This window comes from Pituophis catenifer, unplaced genomic scaffold, assembly GCF_029215685.1.
Source record: "Pituophis catenifer annectens isolate HBS135680 unplaced genomic scaffold, rPitCat1.0.hap2 SCAF_3, whole genome shotgun sequence".
Taxonomy (NCBI): domain Eukaryota; kingdom Metazoa; phylum Chordata; class Lepidosauria; order Squamata; family Colubridae; genus Pituophis; species Pituophis catenifer.
This window is the reverse complement of record NW_027256883.1, coordinates 142,557,509-142,581,435: the sequence shown is the minus strand read 5'-3', so window position 1 is coordinate 142,581,435 and position 23,927 is coordinate 142,557,509. Positions and strand designations below refer to the sequence as shown.

The 23,927-nt window shown below is 34.9% G+C and overlaps 1 protein-coding gene across 1 annotated transcript in view; it reads left to right on the top strand.

Annotated features, from left to right (window-relative positions):
- MSH4 (mutS homolog 4) overlaps window positions 1-14,506 on the top strand; it is a 56,625-nt gene extending 42,119 nt beyond the window's left edge. The window contains exons 10-20 of the mRNA XM_070939448.1: window positions 1,005-1,069; window positions 1,460-1,629; window positions 2,685-2,821; window positions 3,712-3,815; window positions 4,954-5,078; window positions 6,640-6,840; window positions 6,941-7,059; window positions 9,288-9,416; window positions 9,508-9,682; window positions 10,859-10,947; window positions 14,318-14,506. Coding sequence (XP_070795549.1) covers window positions 1,005-1,069; window positions 1,460-1,629; window positions 2,685-2,821; window positions 3,712-3,815; window positions 4,954-5,078; window positions 6,640-6,840; window positions 6,941-7,059; window positions 9,288-9,416; window positions 9,508-9,682; window positions 10,859-10,947; window positions 14,318-14,506 — 1,503 coding nt within the window. The remainder of the gene's footprint in view (window positions 1-1,004; window positions 1,070-1,459; window positions 1,630-2,684; window positions 2,822-3,711; window positions 3,816-4,953; window positions 5,079-6,639; window positions 6,841-6,940; window positions 7,060-9,287; window positions 9,417-9,507; window positions 9,683-10,858; window positions 10,948-14,317) is intronic.
- Window positions 14,507-23,927: the final 9,421 nt, after the last annotated feature.

The window sequence follows — 23,927 nt, the reverse complement described above, 5'->3', positions numbered from 1 at the left end:
AAATTTTTTTTAAAATGACATATTGCTCAGAAGCCATCTTCTTTCTTTTATCAAAAAATTAGCTCTTCTAAATGAAAATTGACAGAAGATCAGTTATTTTCTGCAAATCAGGTGCAGATTTTGCCTTTGACAGTTGTATGATGATTTTTTTTTGTCAGCTCCTGAGCTCCTCTTTTGATACATTCCAAATAATAATACAGTTAGTGGTATATCTTATGATATAGCTAAGAATATATGCAACTTTAATAACAATAGCACTTATATACCACTTCACAGTGCTTTACAGCCCTCTCTAAGCTATTTACAGAGTCAGCATATTGCCCCCAACAAGCTGGTTCCTCAGAAGGATGGAAGTCTGAGTCAACCTTGAACTAGTGAAACTTGAACTGCCAAACTGCTGGCAGCCGGTGATCAGCAGAAGTAGCCTGCAGTACTACATTCTAACCACCATTAATATGATTCAGAGTCATTTTACTAATTCACGCAGTACTACATTCGTCACCATTAATATGATTCAGAGTCATTTTACTAATTCAGTTGATACCTACCTCATATAAAACAATACTAGAACAAATCAAAATCATGTATTAATGTTCTAACACCTGAGTTGCATTTCTAATAACGAGGATTTTAAGCAATTCAATACTGTTTTCTTCAACATATTATTGATTTATACAGATATATTTTCTTCAATTTATATTTTATTATATTGATATAGATAATATTTTTAGCAATGTTTTGGTTTAGGTAATCATTTTTGTGGTGAAAGTGGCATGAATCAATTTTAAAAAGTGATTACTTTTTAAATTACTTGGTTGATACTATTTAAGCCAATTCTTTTGTGCATATATTTATTATATTGTAATTTTTGATTTATTTATATTTTAGATAATTTTATAAAATAAAGTTATATTTCTTTCCATCCAAACCTTAGTGAAGTAAGATAGTAGTACATTAAAATTCCTGTACTCTTGTTCATAGAGATTTTAATTTTATTTAAACAGGAAGCCTTAAAAAGCTATAAGACGCCATTGTTAAAAGCTTATTATAGCTCTTTGGAAGATAGCAGGTACTATATTATAAATACAGTTTTATATCTAACATTTTACATTAGACAATAAAAGTTAAAGTTACTACTCATTGTAATTGTTGCTATTACTCATGTCAAAAAATATAGTAGTATTTAGATTTAAGTAAGTAATTATTAACTTGTTTTAAACATATCTATCACAATGAAACTTTAACTAACTAAAGAATCCTGACAAAAATAGTATCATTTGAAGAAAAATCGTTTTTCAGATAATAATGAAAAATAAATATTGCATTAGGCAATTCAACCTATATGAACATAGTGAGATTATAAAAATATATTATCTGAGTTGGGATAAAAAATCTTTTAGGCAGTTAATACAGTGTGAAATATAACTGTCATTTCCACAATTATGTATAATTTCTCTAGGTTTGGGATCATTCTTGAAAAGATTAAAACTGTTATTAATGATGATACAAGATACACGAAAGGATGTTTGAATATGAGAACTCAAAAGTGCTATGCGGTGAAACCTAATATTAATGAATTTCTTGATATAGCACGAAGAACCTACACTGAAATTGTGGATGATATAGCTGGTATGGGAACAATTTAGAACAATAATTTACTAGAATATATTTGTTTGTTTATTTGTTTGTTTATTATTAAATGTACTTGCCACCATCTCACCATGGGGCTGGCTTACAACAGTAGAACGTAAAATTATAAAACTTTAACAATGAAACAATAAAAATAAATATTGAAATTACAGCAATATATACTCTTTAATAATTTACAATATAGTTCGGAGTTAGTGCATTCAGAAGTATGTGCCTTACAAATAAATATATGAAGGTATATTTAAGGAAATGCAGTCTTAAATTTTAAGTGTTTATGTCAAATAAGAAAATTATTTAAAGATTATAAAATGTTATTCACATTGGGCAACATCTAGAATATTCTTCTTTCATTACTATTTTGAAATAAATGGGAATTGTGTCATTGGTCCTATGCAACCAAAGCTTTAAGAATTTCTTTATATTTGTTAGCTAGCTGACAAATGAAAAAAAGTGATATCAGAAACAAGCGAGCATAGAGTAGGTGATAAATAGAGGCATATATTAGAATAGAAGGAGAGTTGTGAAGGAGAAATTTACATGTCAGATAAATTTGTTTTTTATGGATCCTTCCTTCCTTCTTTCCTTCCTTCCTTCCTTCCCTCCCTCCTCCCTCTCCCTATTTTGAATTTATTTGAAGGAAAGGATTGTCATATGAATTTTCCTTATATGGAAACAAGTACAAAAAGACTTTTCAGGATTTAACACCTTTTAAAGAAGAAAGCTGTTTACATACTGTGTAATTATAAAGAGGAATAACTCATGAATTACTTCTTGAATTATAATTATTAATTGCCCCAAGGAAAGTTCTAAAAGTTCAGATGGAAGAAGTTATGTACTTGTTACTATTTTTTTTAATTACTTTCCACTCATTTTTATGACATAATACTAATACAATGCTATTTTGCTATTTTTTAAAAAAAAATACTACATTATTTTCTGATATTAATATGAATTAATATACTGATTAATTTTAGTGCCCATACAATGTGGTTGACTGTCATAACTAAAATATTTATTTATACCTTGCAATTAAGGAATGATAACACAACTTGCAGAAAAACACAACCTTCCTTTGAAAACAAGCTTTAGTTCAGCTCGAGGATTTTTTATCCAGATGAGTGCTGATTGTGCAGCAGTACACAGTGGTCAACTTCCTTCAGAATTTACCAAGGTAAGCAGTTTGACAATGTTGGATCTCAAATTTATTATTTTATTTTTATTTATTTGATTTTCATCCTGTGTTTAGTACTTTATAAGTAATTCAAGGCAGCAGACATACATAATTCTCCTTCTTCCGCCTATTATTGCCACAACAACAGCCTCGAGAGGTGGGTTGGCTGAGAGAGTGACCGGCCCAAAGTCACCCAGCTGGCTTCTATGCCTAAGGCACTAAAATTATAATTTAACTAATGTATTTTTTTCACTAAAGAATACTGTTGATTTTTATAAAAATAACTATAATGAAACAAATTGTATTTTTATTTTATTATTGCCATAACCAGAGTAATTTGTATAGACTGAATTGTCTTTGTAGTCTGTTTTCAATATTTGTGTAATGTTATAGCACAGTTTAATAGAAGGTACTGACTGAATGTTGCTGCCTTTGTATATCAGGACTGGAATAAAAAATATTTTATCATTTATTACTATTTATTTTTTAATAATGAACAGTGTTACCATCATAACTTACTAATGCTTTACTTTTGTGTTCTTGCTCTGTTACTAGTATAATTAGCTGAAAGTTTAAAAGTAATCAAGATATTTCTATTTTATTTTATTTATTTTATTTTTATTTTATGATCATGATTATGATTTATCACTTGTTGCTTGCATGTTGCTTGCATGTCCACTGAGAGCTTATGCACTGGAGACAAATTCCTTGTGTGTCCAATCATACTTGGTCAATAAAGAATTATATTCTATTATAAAGAATTCTATTCTATTCTATTGTATTTAATCACACACTTTAGAGATAATTTTTGGTTGATTTTTGGGAATTAGGAGTATGACTATTCAATATATTTAATATATTTTAATATTCAGTTTGAAAATTTCCCACAGATTACTAAAATGAAAAATGTATATAGTTTTACTTCACCCGATTTAATGAAAATGAATGAAAGATGCCAGGAATCCTTGAGAGAAATCTATCACATGACTTACTTGTGAGTAACAATTATATTGATTATTCTAAGTAGAATCACTGTGTTAAATGATCATTTAATAATGAGGCTTTTAAAATTATAGACTATAAAGTTTTTAAGACAAGGACTATGCCTCAATTCTGGAACCCAAACATCTGGCTTTTTAGAAGTTTTAGGACCCTTTCCTGTCTTTATGATTCAGTCTCTACTTCAGCCTTGATGCTTGTTGTACAGTATACATAATTTAGATGCCTGTTAATTAACAGATACCAAAATGGTGCTACATATAAGCAAATACAGTACTGTAGTGTCTCGAGTGGGTTTCATCTGGCCTTCCCAGAAAAAAAAACATTTTTATTTATTTATGTTTTGCATTTCTGGACTGGCCATTTCCCTCAAAGAGGGATTCTGGCACTCTTTTATCAGCAGCCTCTACCAAAGAAATGAAATATTATTGAAAACTTAGAATTTTGAAGGCAAGAAGTCTCTTTAGAGCCACCTTGTGTCATCTGTACCAACTGTCATTGGTCTTGTGGCAAACTGTATAACAGACACACAAGTGACATATCCTTGTGTGTGAGTATGTGTGTGTGTGCATGTGTTTATACACACACAAACACTCCAAAAGTAATTTAAACACAAACCAGAAGCAATAAAAATAGAGGTTTTGTAAGTTTGGTTTCCCCTTTTAGAACGAAAAGTTTTCTTTGATAATTAGATCAATTAGATCAATTCTTAGTGTATTCAGGGAAGAGTGCATGTGCAACTGAACATTTCATTCACTTCTTTATGATTTTAGATTATATTCCTCGGCACATTAACCCATGAACCCTAAAAATGAATTTTGCACTTCAGATTTTTGAATCTGAAAATCTCTGATAGTAAAGTGTAGTTTCATAAGATAACCAAACCTCTTGTATACCGGTACTACTTTATTTCTAATATTTGCAAAATATTTTCAGCCCTAATTGTTATTCAGTTCTGATAATGTATGATATAATAATGTAGTTATTTTGTGCCACATAAATTATATTAACAATTTTGTTTAAATATGTAATTTTTTTCAATTATGTAAAGGAAAATTTTTTAGTATATAATGATACGTTTACTAATAGTAAATTACTTTAAATGGTAAAATAATACTTATCCTTGTTTTCAGGATAGTGTGTAAACTATTGAGTGAAATCTATGAGCATATCCATTGCTTATACAAACTCTCTGACACTGTCTCTATGCTAGATATGTTGCAGTCATTTGCCCATGCTTGCACACTGTCTGATTATGGTAAGTAATTTCGTTTCTTAAAACAACTCCCACTGAAACTTATAGCACTTATTTTTTTTAACCATATCTACAAAGTAATTAGCTACAATAGTTCTTGTTTTTTAGCAACTGCTTAGTGACAATGCACAGTTACAATGGTGATCAAATTTAAAGGGTTTTTTTATGCTCAATCTTCACATTTATGGCCATCACAAGTATGGCCCGCCCCCCCTCCCAAAAAAAAAAAAAAAAGCTGAAGTAAGATCATAAGCACAGTTGCAGTTTCACTTAGTGATCACTTTGCTTAACAACTTGCTGGTCTTAATTGTAGTTGGTAAACGAGGACTACTTGTAATAACATCTAATATAATGCAAAGAACTACTTAAGTAATGTAAAATAATTAAACAATAGTATGGAGCATAATCTAACCGCCTCATTGAACAATTGCATCAGCATGCAAGTTCCTAAGATGTATTTTAAGTACTGTCCTATTATGACAGCCCATACCTTAACTATAGAAATTCTTTGGTACACAGATTAATATTTGGGTAAAATACTATTGTTCTATTATAACAAAGTTAAAGATAGAATACATAATATTTGAAAACCTTCTTGGAAGGATCTTAATAGTGTTGATAAAGGTTGAGGTGTGAACATATTGCTCTCCAGCTATTCCACAATTCTGTCATTGGAAGTCTCTTGGAATATCGTATCTCAAAAGAAATATATTTCAGAACAGCAATTTCCAATCATTTTGTTTGATTGTATTGTATTCCTGCCACAGCTTCTGTGTTCTAAAATTACGCAACTGGCAAATTATATAGTTAGACTTATTGAATTAATTAAGATTTAAATTTGAAGATATTGCATATATGTTAAGATACACAAGTTTCACTTTTGTTTAATTTAGGTGCAGGCAGTGGCGCACCTAGCATATTTGATACCTGAACTGGATCATTTTTAACAGCCCCTTCTTTTATTGTTGAGAGCCAATTTGTTGAGAGCCAATTAGCTAAGGTGTCAGACTAGAAACCAGGAGAATATAAATTCTAATCCTACCTTAGTTATAAAGCTGGCAAGCCATTTCTGAAAAACGCTGCCAGGAAAACTACAGGGGACAGTTGCCGATTGCGACTTGAAAGCAATTTTTCCCCCTTCAACTCTGTTGTGCTACCACCCATTGCCAAACAGCAGATTGGCATGAAGGCAGTAACAACTCTACACCCATTGCTAGCCTCTTTATGTTTCAAAAAGCATTCCCTTTATTGCCTGCATCCAGGGTGGACCACACACACATGGCCCTCCTTGGCACACTACTGGCTGGAGGGCTGTGTAGTTTTGTGAGAATAAGTTTTAATGAAAAAAGGCACTTGTTTACCTATATATAGGATTGCATTACTCCTAAAATTTTACATGTTCTGCAAATGGTAATATTAAAAATGTAGGAATAGTGCAACTTACACATTTTTTACATTACATAACATGTACATTTCTGGATGGTTCATAAACCAGCTTGTGTTACAATATACTTGTCAATAATAAATGAGTATTAAAAAGTTTTATTATATTTCTTTCTTCTAGTACGTCCTGAGTTTACAGATACTTTAGCAATAAAGCAAGGATGGCATCCAGTTCTTGAAAAAGTACATTTTGAGAAACCTGTCCCCAATGATACCTATATTACAGAAGGAAGTAATTTTATAATAATTACAGGACCAAATATGAGTGGAAAATCAACCTACCTAAAACAGATAGCCCTTTCTCAGATTATGGCACAAATGGGTAAATAATAGCTTCTCTGAATATATAAGCTAAAGTGAGTTCAAGTGCAGTAAACCTATGAATATCTGGCATTTGTTTTGTTCCTCTATTTAATCTGCAGGTTCTTTTGTTCCAGCAGAATATTCTTCTTTTAGGATTGCTGAACAAATATTTACCAGAATAGGTATGGATGATGATATAGAAACAAATTCATCAACATTCATGAAAGAAATGAAAGAGGTATTCATTTGATTGAGTTAGAGATTGTTAGTTACTAAGTGGCCTTGATTCATATTTAATTGATTCATAGGATTTATATTCATAAACAGATGTTAGATGCAGTTAGATCAAAATGATACCACGTGTATCATGATGTCACCATATAAATGTGGCATATGTGATATCTGTGTCCTTTTGCTTCATTTGATACAAAAAATGAATGAAGGCGAATATATGTGTCTCAGAATAATGTTGCAGGATCCAATCTGGATTGGTCACAGCAAACACTCTTCTAGGGAGACGTTCCCTGAAGTCGGGCTCCAACATGAGTCCGAAAACTCAGAAGCAAAACCTCTCATTCCTATCACCCCGACCCAGATTGGATCCTGCAATCCAAAACAATGCAAATATCTTAACTACTATTATTAATATTAATTTTAATAATATTAATATTATTAACTACTGTTGTTATTTTTTGCTTTATTATTTTAATGGTAGTAGTAGTTTGTTAGCCATACAGACTCATCTCTGGACAGGATGGGTGGCACATAAATTAAATAACTAAATTAGTGTAATGAATTACACATTTGTATTGCTTTGTATCATATTTGTGTCATGACATCATGACATAGATAGCTTTATGACCTATTTACTTCCCTTACCTACAGTCCCTTGTCTGCACCCTTGAAAATAACTTTTTCAGCTAATTATACATATTTAATTTTATTTTTAGGAAAAATGTTTAAACAGACACAAAACCTCCAAATTTTGTAGGGGGTACAAATCCATATGTTAAGGTATAGTCCAGGAAGGCTTCCCATGTCTTATGGAAAAGATACAATAATGAGAGAAACAGCAAGTAAAAAAACAGCAATCACAATAGCAATCAAAATGGAGCATTCTTACCTACTACACACAGATATGTTATGCTTCTCTCAGCATTCCTCCTTGCCTCCTGTTTAATAGCCTAAACGTATTTATTTATTTTATTTATCAAAAACTTTTTTTTTTAATTTGATTTATATGCCGCCCTTCTCCGGAGACTCAGGGTGGCTTACAATGCGTTAAGCAATAGCCTTCATACTTTTGTATATTTATACAAAGTCAGCTTATTGCCCCCACAAACTGGGTCCTCAATTTACCTACCTTAGAAAGGATGGAAGGCTGAGTCAACCTTGAGCCTGGTGAGGTTCGAACTTACAGTAATTGCAGACAGCTGGTGTTAATCACAATGCTATCAGTCTGCTGAGCCACCAGGCCCTATTTGCTGCCCATCTCTTGGTTCAATGTGACTCTGACAAGCATTGGATTCTGACAAGCTACTTTTCATCAATCTTGGTATGCAATCTTGTTATGATTTAGAAAACAGTTTGGGAAGGAGTCTAGTTCTTGAGCAGTTTTAGATTATAGAAGTTCATGCCCAATTCTTGGTACCTTTATCCATCAGTCATACTTTGATTTTCTCCTGATCTTTGACATATCATTGTTCTAGTCCACCTAAGCATACAGGGTCCCTTTTAATGCTGTGAAGCATTTGGATTGATTATATGCACTTTATTAGATTGAATATTTTATCATGTAATTCATTAAGCTCATTATCCATCATAATCACTGGAAGGGGTCATTTGCTGGGCAAACCTGCAAAGTAACTACTTTCTTTTCAAGCAGGTTTTAATGGTTCAGTTAAACCTTATTTGCATTCAAATTACACTTTGAACAGGTTTAATACATACAGCATTGAATCCTAAATTTTTACTTCAGTCTTATTGTTTGAACTGTGATCTAACTTGCTGGAAGTTGCTTCATACATAAATGTGAGTGGAATATATGATTATCATGATTTCTACATTGATGATGTCTCTTTTTGAGGATGTGTCATGAATTTAGAAATTTAGATCAAGCACAGATCTTGCTGAACCCACCACTACATGCAAAGAATTAATCAAAGATGATTGCTGTACTGTACAAGCATTTCTTTTCAATTACTCCAGCATCGCAAAAGATCAGCGTACAGCATAAAGTTATGCATGGCATTTGCTTTTGTGAAAATTGAAACTATTGTGAATGCAGAGAACTTTAGAATTGGGCTGTTTGTGCTGATTAATGATTTGTTTTTAGGTGGCAGCTGGTTGACTGTTACTAAACTAAATTTCCTGACTGGGGTTTTGAGCAGGAAATGAAAATATCTATTAGCAGGATTTATCCACACATGGAATATTAATAATGAAATTTGATGTCTCTTTCATTAGGTAACATACATCATACAAAATGCTAATGACAGATCACTTATCATAATTGATGAGCTTGGCAGAGGTACCAGTCCTGAGGAAGGCATCGGCATATGTTACGCAGTCTGTGAATATCTTCTAAATTTAAAAGTAATATTAATTTTTAAATCACTTTTTCCTATACCTTCTGCTATTTTTCCCTGTTTCAATAATTCAATTCAGTTGTTGTTTCGTTTTGCAGGCATTCACACTCTTTGCTACTCATTTCCTGGAATTATGTCAGATTGATAACTTATATCCCAATGTGGAAAACAATTACTTTGAAGTGCAGCATGTAAGAAGCAGTTGTGAAATTAGGGAGAAAATTGCTTATACTTACATTCTTTCTAAAGGATGCACAGAGGAAAAAAATTATGGTAATAGTCCTGATTCATTAAGGCTTATGACAACACACACAAGAAGGTTTCAGTATATGATTTGCATATGCGGAAGGGATTGTCTAGCATAAGAGTTTGCACATGCAATTTTAGCTATATTTGGAACAGTATGCTTTTATTTAAAAAAACAAGACTATTAATATTTTATGATGTGTTCCTTATTGAGTCTAGCGACTGTTATTAGCCTCTCCATTTTGCAAGATGTTTTATTTCTTGTCATTAACCAATATTTTTCTCATTGTGGCATTCAAAATATTATTGGGAATAGATGAATTTATGTTAGGGCTCCATAAATTTTCATGGGCCAGGGTTAGGGTTAGGGTTAGGGTTAGGGTTAGGGTTAGGGTTAGGGTTAGGGTTAGGGTTAGGGTTAGGGTTGGGTTAGGTTCTAGTTCCATCAGTCTAGTTCCATCATTCTGTTTTATGTTGACATGTATACATACAAGAGTTAAATTTGTTAGCATTTAGATTAGGAAAGAAATGAAATGCATGAAATACAAGCTGTAATAATTATGCTGTGCATGCTCTGTTCATTTTCTTTTCTCTTGGTCTCAGTAAAACAGGTGTCTCTCAAATCCATAACAGAGTTTACACTTTAAGTTGTGGAAAGGCTGCTGATCTGGAAATTGCTATAATATTTAATATATTTGAGCCTAGGTAGTTATTCTATAGGATTCAGAATATAATATCACAACTCTGATATGGACAGCTATATAACTTTGATAAATAATTAAATGAAATGGGTTCTTGGCAGATTATAGTATTTAGAATGGAAAATGGAGAAAAAAGAATATCTAGATTTGTTTTTAAAAATATAGAAATCTGTTGTCGGCATTGTGCTTTTGAATTCATAAACATGATTAAAAAATAGACCCATAAAAGTATGTCATGTTGTTTAGTATTCTTGTCTTCCCGATTTACTTGAACTCTCACTTTAGTTTAAAAAATGTTCTTAATTCTGATCTGTAAGCCTACTTTAAATCCTGTTTAAAAAGGAAATGTGCCAAGATAACATTGACTCATGGTTAAGATTAATAATAGGAAGGAAAGAGTTTGAATTGCATTTGATCTGGTGTTTTCAAATCAGACATTTTTATTAAACAGCCTTATCTTTCACAGTAAAGAAAATGGCTTCATTTTCTTTTTTACATTTAGGCTTGAAAGCTGCAGAGGTTTCCTCTCTTCCGTTATCAATAATATTGGATGCCAAGAAGCTAGTAACTCTTATTGATAAACAAATGATGGTATGTATTATTAGCACATACAGGGTGGGGTTTTTTTCATTTTATATGCTATTATTAACATGCTTACTTTTTATTGAATTTTGTTGAAAAAATATTTTGAAATGTGCTCTGTACATTTTTTGTAGTGACATGTGAAACAATATACAATATGAATAAAACCACAGAAACCACAGACATATCAGTAAATCTGGCAATAAAAGAAAAATGGCTTCATATATATTTATCCACAAAGTGTTAAAGCCTTAGATTTAAATCCTAACCTGTACTAAACTTTGATTTGTTTAATCATGTTTCCTCAATGCACTAAGCATAATACAGTTTGCAGATCAAAGGCTGGATTCACTCAACTCAACAAATCATATTATGTTTCAATACAATAAAGGCAGGGAGGAATATTTGGTCCTCATCCAATCCAATTCAGTATTGCATTGGCATTATAGGATGGAATGACAACATCTCTGACAGATGGCTCTATAGAGTCAAGACTTCACAGGCAGTGCTTTTCAAAGCTAAAGATTCCTATTATTAAAAAACGTTTTCCAATGTTTAACTGAAAACTGCTTTCTTGTAGCTTCAGTCCTATAGTTTTACTACTACCTTCAGAATCAACAGAAGGTTTGGTACCTCTCAGATTTTTAAGACTGCTATTGTATTTTCCTTAACTATTCAGGCTAAACCTACCAAGCACTTAAAATCATTTCTCTTAGGACTTGTTTTCGAACCTCCTTTACCACTCTGTCCATCTTTTTGATGTTTCTCAGGTTGTCAATGTCTGTCTTGTAACAGAGTACAACAAAGCATCTGATTGATGGAGAAGAGAGCAGAAGAGATATCATTGTCTATGATCTGAATATTATGTATTTTGTTCATGTATTAACATTTTTAGCAGCTGCTGCTGTTTCTCATGTACTGCTTCCAATTTATCAAAACTCTCACGTTTTGTTTTTTTACATAACAAAATACAATGGCTTATTTTCAAGTCTTGAATTTTATTTCTGTTTTGTTTTGTTTTATTTTTATTTTGTTGATTTTAGATCAATATTCTAGGATCCCAAGATCATTTTGAATACTATTATTTCCTACCTTTATTTTATCTGAAGTTCTGACAAACAGCCCCTCTTTTAGATCATTTAGAAAAATGTTGTCAATCATAATCTTGCAAGCTTGCATTTAGATAGATGCCCAAGCTGGCAACATCCATTAACAAGCGGATAAAACTAAATATTCTCTAATCATAGACTAATCCTTCATCATTACCTTTTCTTGTCTGGATTAAAGCTCAAATGGTTACAATCAGTACTGCCATTTATGCTGGATTAAATACTGCTCCTCTATCTTGTGAAAATGACATAAATCTTTGTCACAAATATGGCAGCATAGAGCTTCAAATCCACATTTATGTATTTACTCAGGAAATTACCAGCCAGAAGACTATATCGCATAATGTCAAAACCTTGCAGCACAATCTTCTGGCAGGAAAGTTATTTTGATAACATGCTAGTTTTTTTTTCTTTTTGTTGACAAACTATCCCTATCAGATAGAGCAGTCTAATATTTCAAGCTTTTCTATTAACCAATCACCCGCAACCCACTTAATGACTTTAAAAAAACTTTTAAACTTTTCTGTGAGAGTGCAGGGCCCTCTTACCATTGATGTGGCAAAATTTTGGTAGTTGTATCAAGTAATCACCTTTCATTATTTTGACAGAATGTGTTTATTTTTCACAGCTCATTAAAAAAGGTGGACATCATGACATACTTATAGACCAAACAATATTATATAACAAAAATGGGAGGATTCCCAAATCATTATTTGGGAGCTCCATCATTACGGGAGCTCCCCGTTACTCCCGGGTAACACCTCTCCTACGCGAGCTGCACTGGCTACCAGTGGTCCTCTGGATCCGCTTCAAGGTGCTGGTACTTACCTTTAAAGCCCTACATGGCTTAGGTCCGGGGTATTTGCAGGACCATCTCCTACCCGCTTCCCACCATCCTGTCCACTCTCACAGGGCTGCCCTCCTCAGGGTACCGTCGGCCAGACAATGTTGGCTGGCGACGTCCAGGGGTAGAGCGTTCTCTGTAGGCACCCCTGTCCTCTGGAACAAGTTACCCACCGAGCTTTGAACGGCGCCTGATCTCCGCTCCTTCCGTCGGGACTTAAAGACTTGGCTTTTCCAACAAATGGGTTGACCCTGATCCTTGGGTTTTATTATTTTGATTGTTGTTTTAATCTGGGTTTTAATCACCTTACTTTTTATTATTGTATGTTTTTAACTTGTGTTCGCCGCCCTGAGTCCTTAGGGAGAAGGGCGGCATATAAATTTTTGGTAAATAAATAAATAAGTAAATAAATTATTTCCAGCACTGTTGCAGTATCTATATTTGCAGGAGAGAAAGCAAGCAAGCTGGCTTTCCCTCCCCCATCCCATACTCTAGTTATTGTCTGCAAATGGTTGCCCCATAAAAGTTTCCCAATATAATATAGGAGCTGGAGATTCTTGTAAATAATAATAAAAAAATGGATACCTAAGTCAGCCAATCTTCCAATTATCCATTACCGTTCCTGCTGGCAATTCTATTCAACTAGAGTTTTGAAGGATAATATTGGCATCTTCTTTTTCTTATGTAGACCACATTCATCACATTCTCCAGGACTGGAGTACTGCCATTAGTATGCCATACAGGTAATCCTTGGCTTACAACCATTTGTTTAGTGACCGTTCAAAATTACAACAGCACAAAAAAAAGAAGAAGATGACTTATGAACATTTTTCACATTTATGGCAGTTGCAGCATCCCCACAGCCATGTCATGAAAATTCGGATGCTTGGCAACTGATTCGTTTTTATGATGGTTGCATCGTCTTGTGTCATGTGATCACCTTTTTGTAACCTCCTGATAAGCAAACTCAATGGGGAAGTCATATGCAATTAACAACCATGTTTCTAACTTAATATTGCAGCGATTCACTTAACTGTGGCAAGAAAAATCATAAAACGGGGTTAGGTTAACAATTGTTGCTTAGCAATGAAAATTTTGGGATCAATTGTGGTCATAAGTCAAGGACTACTTGTATTCAGAAAAGGGGATAAGAGTGCTTCAATCAACTAACGTCCTCTAGCTTTGCTGAGTGCTATTAGCAAACAGGTATAAAATTTGGCTAGAAACAGAAACAATTTGGAGCAATGAGCTAGAGGGTTTTCATCCCAGCTATTTCCCTTCAGATCGTGTCTTGTTCCTACAAACTCTTACTCTAAAGTTTAGCGGCAAGAATAGATTTGCATCTTCTATGGTGATTTATATACTGACACTGTGAGCATCCTAAACATTCAGATTTTAATATGTGTGTGTCCTTTTAAATAAACAGCAGCAGCAAAGAACAGATCCTGAAATATTAAAGGAGAAGGCTATGTATCACTTAGCAAATAGATTGATTCAGACTGCTCGCAACTCTCAACTGGATCCAGACAGCTTGCGAATATACTTGAAAGGTTTGAAGAAAAAGTACGAAACTGATTGCATTGCCTCTGAACAAGTAGCTGCAGATGTTAGATGACCATAAATCATGTACACACCATTCTGCAGAATTAACTAATCCAAATACAGTTAAAACTAAAAATATATCTACATGACCATTATTTTTTATAAGTAACTGTATATCTGGAGAATTCTTTTCTAATATATAGTTGTTATATTTTAATTGCACAGTAAATGCATTCTTAATTAAATGGAAAATATTAACAAGAACATATAATGAAATTATTACTTTAAATAACGTCACAAAAATTAAGATTAACTGAAAGCTTTTATCTACAAAAGATCTCATCACATTTTTTTAAAAAAACTGTATTGATCCATTAACACCACTTATAAAAAATGCAGTATTAGACAACAAAAGAACTGTTTTTTGTCCAAATGTAGGCTGAAAGAGAAAGAGAACAAAACAACAATTTGCTAATCACTTTATTTGAGATTTAGAGATATCTGTTCATTTTAGGCAATCTAGATGTGATCACTTAATGAATATTTCTGTTGGCTTTTTTAATGATTTTTTTTACTTTCTTGTATTAATGTTAAAAGAAAATAAAATAAAAATGTAAACAAATCTGAACATTTATATAATGTTCATATTATATAGTTTTATTAAAGTTTGATTGTGACCTTACCATGAGCGTCATTATCCTGTTTAAATCAACTTTTTTACTTTGCTCCAAATTTTGTAGAACCATTTGTATGTTTCAGTAGAAGAGAACATTTGTAGTTTAGGGTTGATGATGTTACCTAGTTTGGTAATGAAATATTGCAATAAAAGCACTAAGCTCAGAACACCAAAGACCTAAGATTTATTTGATTGATGGATTTCTGTACCTACCCATCTCAACAAGTGAGTCTTGTTGCAGATATTGTAAAAAAACAATTAAAACATTAAAAAATACATAATAAATATATATGCTCACTGAGTAAAACTTAATGTTTTAATGCAGACAAGAAACAGGCCCCTTAAGATATTGGGACCTCAGATATTTCCTATAACTATCAGGAAAATATTAAGCAGCTGTTTGAAATATAAAAGCAATATCTACATATTTTCTGCATATTTTGTTATAAAAATGTATTTTGTGGATACATAGAGGGTGATCTTCTAGGAAGCAGATTATACAGGAAGCAATAATACTTTTTGTTATGCTTAGACCTTGTGGCAGGATTAAAATAAGCTCTTTTCATATTGAAGTATCATAATATTTCTTTGAAATACAATTATGGCAAATTAAGTGCATGCAAAGAAAATAGTGCTGCCTCAGCTGTTTTTAAATGTGAATATGAAGCACACACCAGAAATACAATAAAAATTGGAAATATTAAAATTCAGCTTTTTTTTTTTTTTACAACAAAGCTGTATGACTGTAGAATATGTTTGCTGCTGGGAGCAGGTATTAAACTTCACTAATTGTCTGTATACAGGAAAAATTATGATACTTCAAGTTTGAAACACTTCTTTATTTTATAATACATAGAAGTTGGAAAACTGCCATAAAGGAGGAAACATGAAAGATTAAGGAATACAGCGCCAAGAGGACATGCAGGGCAATGTGTCATCTGCTTTGTGAGTGAGCCAGATGTCACTGTTAGAATACCTTGTTAATACAAATCAAGAAAATATAGCTTAATTTATAGCTTAGATTGGGACAATCCAACAGTCAGAACAGTAAGAATGGGATCAAGTATGCAATGATTAAGAAAAGAATTAAATTTTACATTATCACACCGTTTATTTAATTCAGCGGCAGGTTGGGTGTGTGCTTACACAGCCGGCAGGTGGACCAGAGCAGCTCATTCAAGAAGGAGAGTGAGCGACTCTGGTATCTTTCGGACGCTTGGCTTCCCTGGCAGCCAGCCGCGGGAGAAAGGTGAGCAGTAGGAGTCGGGGAATGGGGCGGGTGGGCGGAGCTGCGTGGCGAAGGGCGAGCAGGCAGCGGCTCCGCGGCAAGGCTGGAGTCGGGTAATGGTGCATTCTCCGACTCCGGGGAATGGGGCGGGTGGGCAGAGCCGTGAGAGAAAGGTAAGGACACGCTGGCAGAATAGAAATTTAAATTTTTTTCTCTACCGGTTCTGTGAGCATGGCTTGATGGAAGGGAGTCTTGTGACTAAGTGGGCGTGGCTGTGAGTGACATTGAGGTGGCCACGCCCACTCAGTCACAGGACACCCCCCCACCAAGCCATGCCCACAGAACCGGTAGGGAAAACTTTTAGATTTCACCCCTGCCACCCGGGCTCTGTTGTTGCCTGGGCTGCAGGAGGCTGTTACGGCCAAAGATGCAGCCTCAATCAGTGATGTCAAGCTGGCCATACCCACCTGGCCATGTGCCCCCCAAGGTCAAACATAACCCTGTTGCAACTGTCAATGAAATCGAGTTTGACACCCTGGCTCTTAGCATTTGGTTGCCTGTTACAAACCTATATGTTGTGGCCTGTCAGTGGCCAGCCCCTCCAGCAGCTGAATCAGAGGAGGAGGCATGGGAGTCAGGGTCAGGGCAACCTGGGAGCTCCAAGGGGGAAGAGGGAATGGAGCTGGCAGATAGAGAGACAGAGGCGGAGCCTGGACCAACCGTCAGCCCTCAGTTGGAGGGTAAATAGTCCCCAGGTTTGGAAGTGGTTGATGAAGAAGAGGAACAGCTGGGTCCAGTGCCTGATGCGTGGTTGCGCAGAGGGCAGAGAAGGCAAGAGCAGTGGAAAGCCGTGGGCCGATCCTGGGGAAGGAAAAGTCACTGCTGCTAACAAGGCCCACCCTAGCTCTGGGGATAAAAGGCAGGGGTGGATATGAGTAGGTGTGGCAGACAACTATTCATCTTCCAGCCGGACGGACTTGTTAGCGTGCGAGATCAACTTTTCGCCAGGACTGCCAGCATTCCTAATAAAGGAATCTTTTGAGTTCATGTTAGAGGGTTTGCCGTGTTTGGGGAGCTGGATCAGAACACTAGAACATAAGATAGAATACAAATCTAGATTACAATAGCATTTATTGTTGTATCCACTGAGGTCTCAGAAAGTGTCAAGTGCATGATTGTACTTGTTTGGAAACTAAGCAGGCTTGCTGGTTAGTTCTTGGATTGGATGGGAGATTTTCATAGAATTCCAACGCAATATGTTAGATTGGAAAATTGGGGGGAAACAGCCCAGAAGAAGACAATGATAAATCATTTCCATAAGATTGTCAAAAAACCCCCAACATAAATGTATAATTGAAGGTACCAGAGTCAAGCTTGACTACCAGTAGATATCACTTCAACCTCTCTGCTCCAGATGTTAATTCACAGGTAGACCAAATACAGTCTCCATTGGCAAACACAATTCTCAAGCTGGAAAAACTTGGGTGCATGGCCTGTATCTCAAACCAGCCTTAGTGAGTATTTTTTTTTTTTAATTTGATTTATATGCCGCTCTTCTCCGAAGACTCAGGGCGGCTTACAATGTGCTCAGCAGTAGCCTTCATCCTTTTGTATATTTATACAAAGTCAGCTTATTGCCCCCACAAACTGGGTCCTCATTTCACCTATCTTAGAAAGGATGGAAGGCTGAGTCAACCTTGAGCCTTGGCGAGATTCGAACCCTGCAGTAATTGCAGGCAGCTGGTCTTAATAACCAGCTTAATAACAGGGTGCCTTAAACCCCTGTACTACCAAGGCTCTTTAATTTAATTTAATGTTAGTTAAGAAGTTTTGTATTATGATCGATTTAGTTAGTCATATCTTCACTTGTATAGGTTTTTTAAAATTTGCTCAATGTTTTTTACCTTTTAAAATAGTTTTTAGGTTGTGTGTGTGTGTATATTTAAACCATTTTTTTATTTTGTCTATTTTTTTTAGCTTTTAAAATTATTAATTGCTTGTATTTCACCATTCTTATGCTGGTCTATTACTGTAATAAAAATTACAGTAATAGATGGATTGATGGATTGATCAATGTACAGAAGCTTGTATATCATACACATAAACGTTTCAATGGATTGGACTGTTTCATCTTGTTTCCTTGTTCATAAGGAAAATTGACACTTACTATATAAAAATCAGTTGGCTGTCATATTTTAAAATTTTTGTAAAAGTGGTAACAGGGTAGATCTGAGCAGTGTGGTGGCCTAATGGTGAAGATTCTGACCTACCATTCGGAAGGTTGAGAATTCAATCCTAGGTAGCGGCAGATGCTTCTCTCCTAGGCTGCAAAGAAGAAAAATTCTACTGTGAACTCTGTGTAGGTGTCTGGAAGGACATCTGTAATAAATGCTCAGCTCCATTTAGCCGCCCCGACTGTACCCAGAATAGAATAGAACAGAACAGAACAGAACAGAATAGAATTCATTATTGGCGAAGTGTGATTGGACACACAAGGAATTTGTCTTGGTGCATACGCTCTCTGAGTACATAAAAGAAAATATACATTTGTCAAGAATCATAAGGTACAACACTTAATGATAGTCATAGGGGAACAGTCAATATAAGTCTTAAGGATACCAGCAACAAGGTTACAGTCATACAGTCATAAGTGGGAGGAGATGGATGATAGGAGTGATGAGAAGATTAATATTATTGCAGACTTAGTAACTAGTTTGACACTGTTGAGGGAATTATTTGTTTAGCAGAGTGATGGCGTTCGAGAAAAAACTGTCCTTGTGTGTTCTGGTGTGCAGTGCTCTATAGTGTCATTTTGAGGGTAGGAGTTGAAACAGTTTATGTCCAGGATATGAGGGGTCTGTAAATATTTTCACAGCCCTGTAAGGGATTGTAAAAAGGGAGTTAACAGCGTAGATCCATATGCTTCCCTAGTTGTGAATGGCATTCATATATAGGTGTAGTTCATAAAATGGAAAATTTTATGAAATGACTTCAACACATGCAAAGTTGCCTTGCTGTCCCCTAGAAGATATTTACAGCTTCAGAAGAGAATGGTTTTGACAAATATCATCCATGTTCTTTTTGGATGGTTACAATGGTTAAAGTTACAAGAATACAATTATCCAAGGGGCAAACTAGTTCGATACTATTTTTTGTTAGGAAGGAATATATTACTTTTGACAGCAAATCTATTTAGTACACCTTGTTCCAATGAAGTCATAAAAATTGCAAGGTCACCAAACTATGAAAAATGGTCTATCTTGGTTGCTTTTCTCTAACATGTTTAACTAACAATAGTGTCAGAAGAAATGAGAATGCAACTTTTTGTCCTTCAAATATCTTCTAGGGCTTGCTTAAGAAGTAACCACTGGTCAAAAATATTCAAGAAAAAGATTTGAAATGTAATCATGGTTTAATACTTAACAAAAGGCTGCAAAGGCTAATCATGGGACAAATAGCCTGCAGCAAAGAAAAGATAGTTTGATGGGACTAGATCCAGGGCAGTCATTCCCAAATGCCATGCTAGTGATACTAGAGTAAAACAAATTGAGTTTAAAAACAGACAGAGATCTGATATAGTTGATACTGATCTCAGATTTCCTTCTGCCTTATGTTTTCTGACCATTTTTATTCAGATGCAAATCTCAAAAATTGATTCCTTGAATAAAACACACTGCTTGAAACTATTACTATTTACACTCAAGATTTATAAGCAATGTAAAAAAAGCCCATTTGTTACAGAATATCCTGTTTGAATAATTTTGTTTTTCCTAAACAAAACTTTCTTAAACTTAGGAAAGCCTCTATTCTTCTGAAAAGAATGGAAACCCTCTGAAAGAAACTGCAGGGACTTGTCCAAGCAACACTTGCTGGATGCCACATTCAAAAATCATCTGGAACTAGTAAGCGAATTCAGTATCTTTCATCAATATTTCTATGATTTACATTTCCAAGAAATAAGTCTATTAGTTTTTACTGCATTTTAATCTTTAATTAATTAATTAATTAATTAATAATCCTAATTAACTAACTTTCAGCAAAGCCCTATTCCAAATGCTATATGACAATAATGATTCAGAAGGACTTTCTAATGGTCAGAATGTCCAGCTCTATTTCATTGAACATCCAGATAATATCCTTTTCTCGTTTTATATTTTTCTACCTTTCATCCATCTTTCTTCAAGTGTAAATATACCATAATGAAAGTAGCATATAAATATCCAAAAATGTGAATATTCCATTCTGTTTTGCTCCCATAACTTTTTAAGAGGGGAAGAGGAGAGACATTTGAATGTCAGCTGTGATACTTCTAGCCAATCCTCCAATTATTCCCATGAAATCCCAATTATTCCAATTATTTGAGAGCATTTATGCAGGAGTTGCACACATTTGTGCACAAACATTCAATTTTTGTTTCCTTATATTGCAATTTGACAGTACTACAACAACAAAAAGAAATTAGCCACATCACACTTAACTTTCCACTTTGCATTTTCAAAAACAAGTAAATATTTTTCTGTATATGAACAGAAGTACAGGAAATAGGCTACCTAAAAACAGAAAATTGTCTGTCTTGTCCGAAAATTATGTATCCAATAAGTGTTCAGGGTGAAAATTCCGAGGTTTTTTTATGTAAGTAAAAATAATGGGCATATGATGAGGGATAAAAGAGGCAAATGTGTAGATTAAATCTATAGAAATGCATAAACAACCAATTAGTCGGAGAAGAACAGACAGAGCTGGGGGGGAAGGCAGAGTTAAGCACATCATCAGCTTAGTTTTTGTTGCATTCCCACAAGTGCTCTTAAGTCCAACCGCTCAAATTCTGTTGTCTCTTATCTGTCACCAGTCACCAACTAAAGTGTTGAACTTTAGTTGACCAGATTCTTGTGTATAGGCTTGAAAAAAATCTTCTATGCTGCACCCTGACTAATGGTCCTGATTTTTTGCACGTGAAACAATCACAGGCTGCTAATTTGTGTGGATAACATATAGTGGAAAAACTGAAAAACAAAACATTGTACTAAGAAAATTAATTGTATGGAAGTTAGTAGACCCCCAAGCCATCCACTTCCCCAAAAGCACACAATAATCTTGGGAAAAATGAACCTTGCATTTCACCAGGTCTGCAATTGCCCTACTTCATTTGTAATTGGTATGCTGATTCCAATTTGTTTTGCTCACGAAATGGAAACCATTTCTGACATTCTGGTCAGACACACAAATGTACTGAAAATATGAAAAAAAACCCCCATGTTTTCAATAGAAACAACTTCTCAAAAGTTATTTGAAGATTTTTATTTGAATAGAAATTATAATTCACACTAATTTTCTGCATAGAAGAGATCTAAATAAGTCTTTTTTTCTAAGTATCTCAAAGAAAACGTGTCAGTTTCAGTCACAAAAATATGGTAAATAAAACTCAGGCAGTTTCACTTCTTTACTAAGCTCTCATCATTGATAGACACATCATAATTAATTCACATTATATGTATGCTATCTAATCAAGACTTTTAAATACTCTGCAATATTTATGGCTGCTAAATTGAAAATCATTAATGGTAACCTCTTTTATGACATTTAAGTAAGTACAGAAATAGCTAACCTTGATTAACTAGCATTTATATTGGTCATGGAGCTATTAAAATTCTAATTATTTGACTGAACTTTCTCCTTTTACAAAGTTTATATTTGTACATATGGGCTCCATCTTTCCTAGCAAACCATTTTTCCAAACTCTTCCTAAAATGCTGTGTCTACATTTTTTTCATGAATGTATGCATTTATGTTCACATTTTGAAAACAATTATTACAAAATGGATTTGGGACTTTGTGCTAGCTTTACTATAGCAAAATTAACATTAAAAAGTAAAAGGTTTCCCTTGTTCAGTCTTGTCTGACTCTAGGGGGCACTGCTCATCTCTGTTTCCTATAGATCCGAAGGAGTATTGGCTGAAGACACTTCCGTGGTCATATGACTATATACCAAGGTGCACAGAATGCTGTTATCTTCCCACCAAAGTGATACCTATTTATCTACTTGCATTTGCATGCTTTTGAATTGCTAGGTTGGCAGGAGTGGACAAGAATGGTGTCTCACCCGTGCTCGGGTCTTAAACTGCCAACCTTCTAAATGCTAAGCCACTGTGCCCCATAAAATTAACATTAACTGCTATTTAAATTACCATCATTTTTCAGGTTAACACACAGAAACCTGAAAAAAGGTTGGTTTAAGTCAATGTATAGCAAAGGTGCTTTTTCAGGAAGCAACTGAACTTCCTTGTTTTTTCTTTGAAGATATTTCGCTTGTCATCTAAGAAGCTTCTTCACCTCTGACAGGATAGTGGGGAATGGAAGGATTTATATTCCTTGTAGACAGCTGGTCATTTGCATCCTTTTAGAGGGTCATTGAAGCACTTGGAAGTTTATCTGTGTCCTCAGGGCCACCTGAGTAGTGCTTCTGGTTCCTGTAGTCTGCAATTTTTTTTCTTCTGGAAATCCATCCCCACTCCCACACCATTCAAAGGGTGTTCGTCCCAAATTGTATAGCTAAAAGTCTGTAGAGATTCTCAGTTATCCAGGTCATGATTGTCCCAAAGGTGCTTTTTCAGGAGGCTTGTTCAGCTCTGATAGGATAGTGGGGAATTAGCTATACAATTAGCTGTCTGCAAGCAATATAAATCCTTCCATTCCCCACTATCCTGTCAGAGCTGATGAAGCTTCTTGGATGAGAAGCAAAATGTCTTCAAAGAAAAAACAAGAAAGTTCAGTTGCCTCCTGAAAAAGCACCATTGGGACGACCATGACCTGAATGACTGAGAATCTTTACAGACTCAATGTATAGCAGGTTTTGAAATTGCTTCTACTCTGTCCCTTTATCTGCTACAAATTAGTTATCACTGGAGTGGGTTTTGACTTTGCCAAGCTTTGAGTTGTCCACATTGAATGAACTCAAATTATGCTTTTATTCTTCTATGAGTCATACTGATTATTTCACGATGAGTCATCTAGTCATGGCAATCAATATATTGTCCTTATTAATAACAATCATCATCATCAGGGCTATATATTTTCATCCTTTGTCCAGGTTGGTTCTATTGTTGTTCCTGTGATATAATAGTATGAAGGAATGGCTTTGGGAAACAGCCAAGGGAAGGGTCATATAAAAGACAGTTGAACCCCTAGCACAGGGATGTCAAACTCAAGGCCCGGGGGCCGGATCTAGTGCTTAGATCTGGCACATGGGGCCACCCTGGAAGCAGCAAAGGACTAGCCCGCAGTGCCTCTGCCAGTGAAAATGGAGCTGGGGAAGGCCGCATATGGGTCCTCCCGAACTCAGTTTTCTCTGGCAGAGGGTTGCAGAAGGCCCTCGCAGCCGAAAACGGAGCTCAGGAGCCTGTTTTCTCTGGCAGAGCACTCGGGCCACCACAGGCGCCCCCAACACAATGGTCAAGATGGCCACGCCTATTCCAGCCGCCCGAGGTCAAACACAACCCTGATGCAACCCTCAATGAAATCGAGTTTGACACCCCTGCCCTAGCAGAAACATGGGATGTCAAACTCTCAAAGTTTCTTGGACTATAAAGAAAA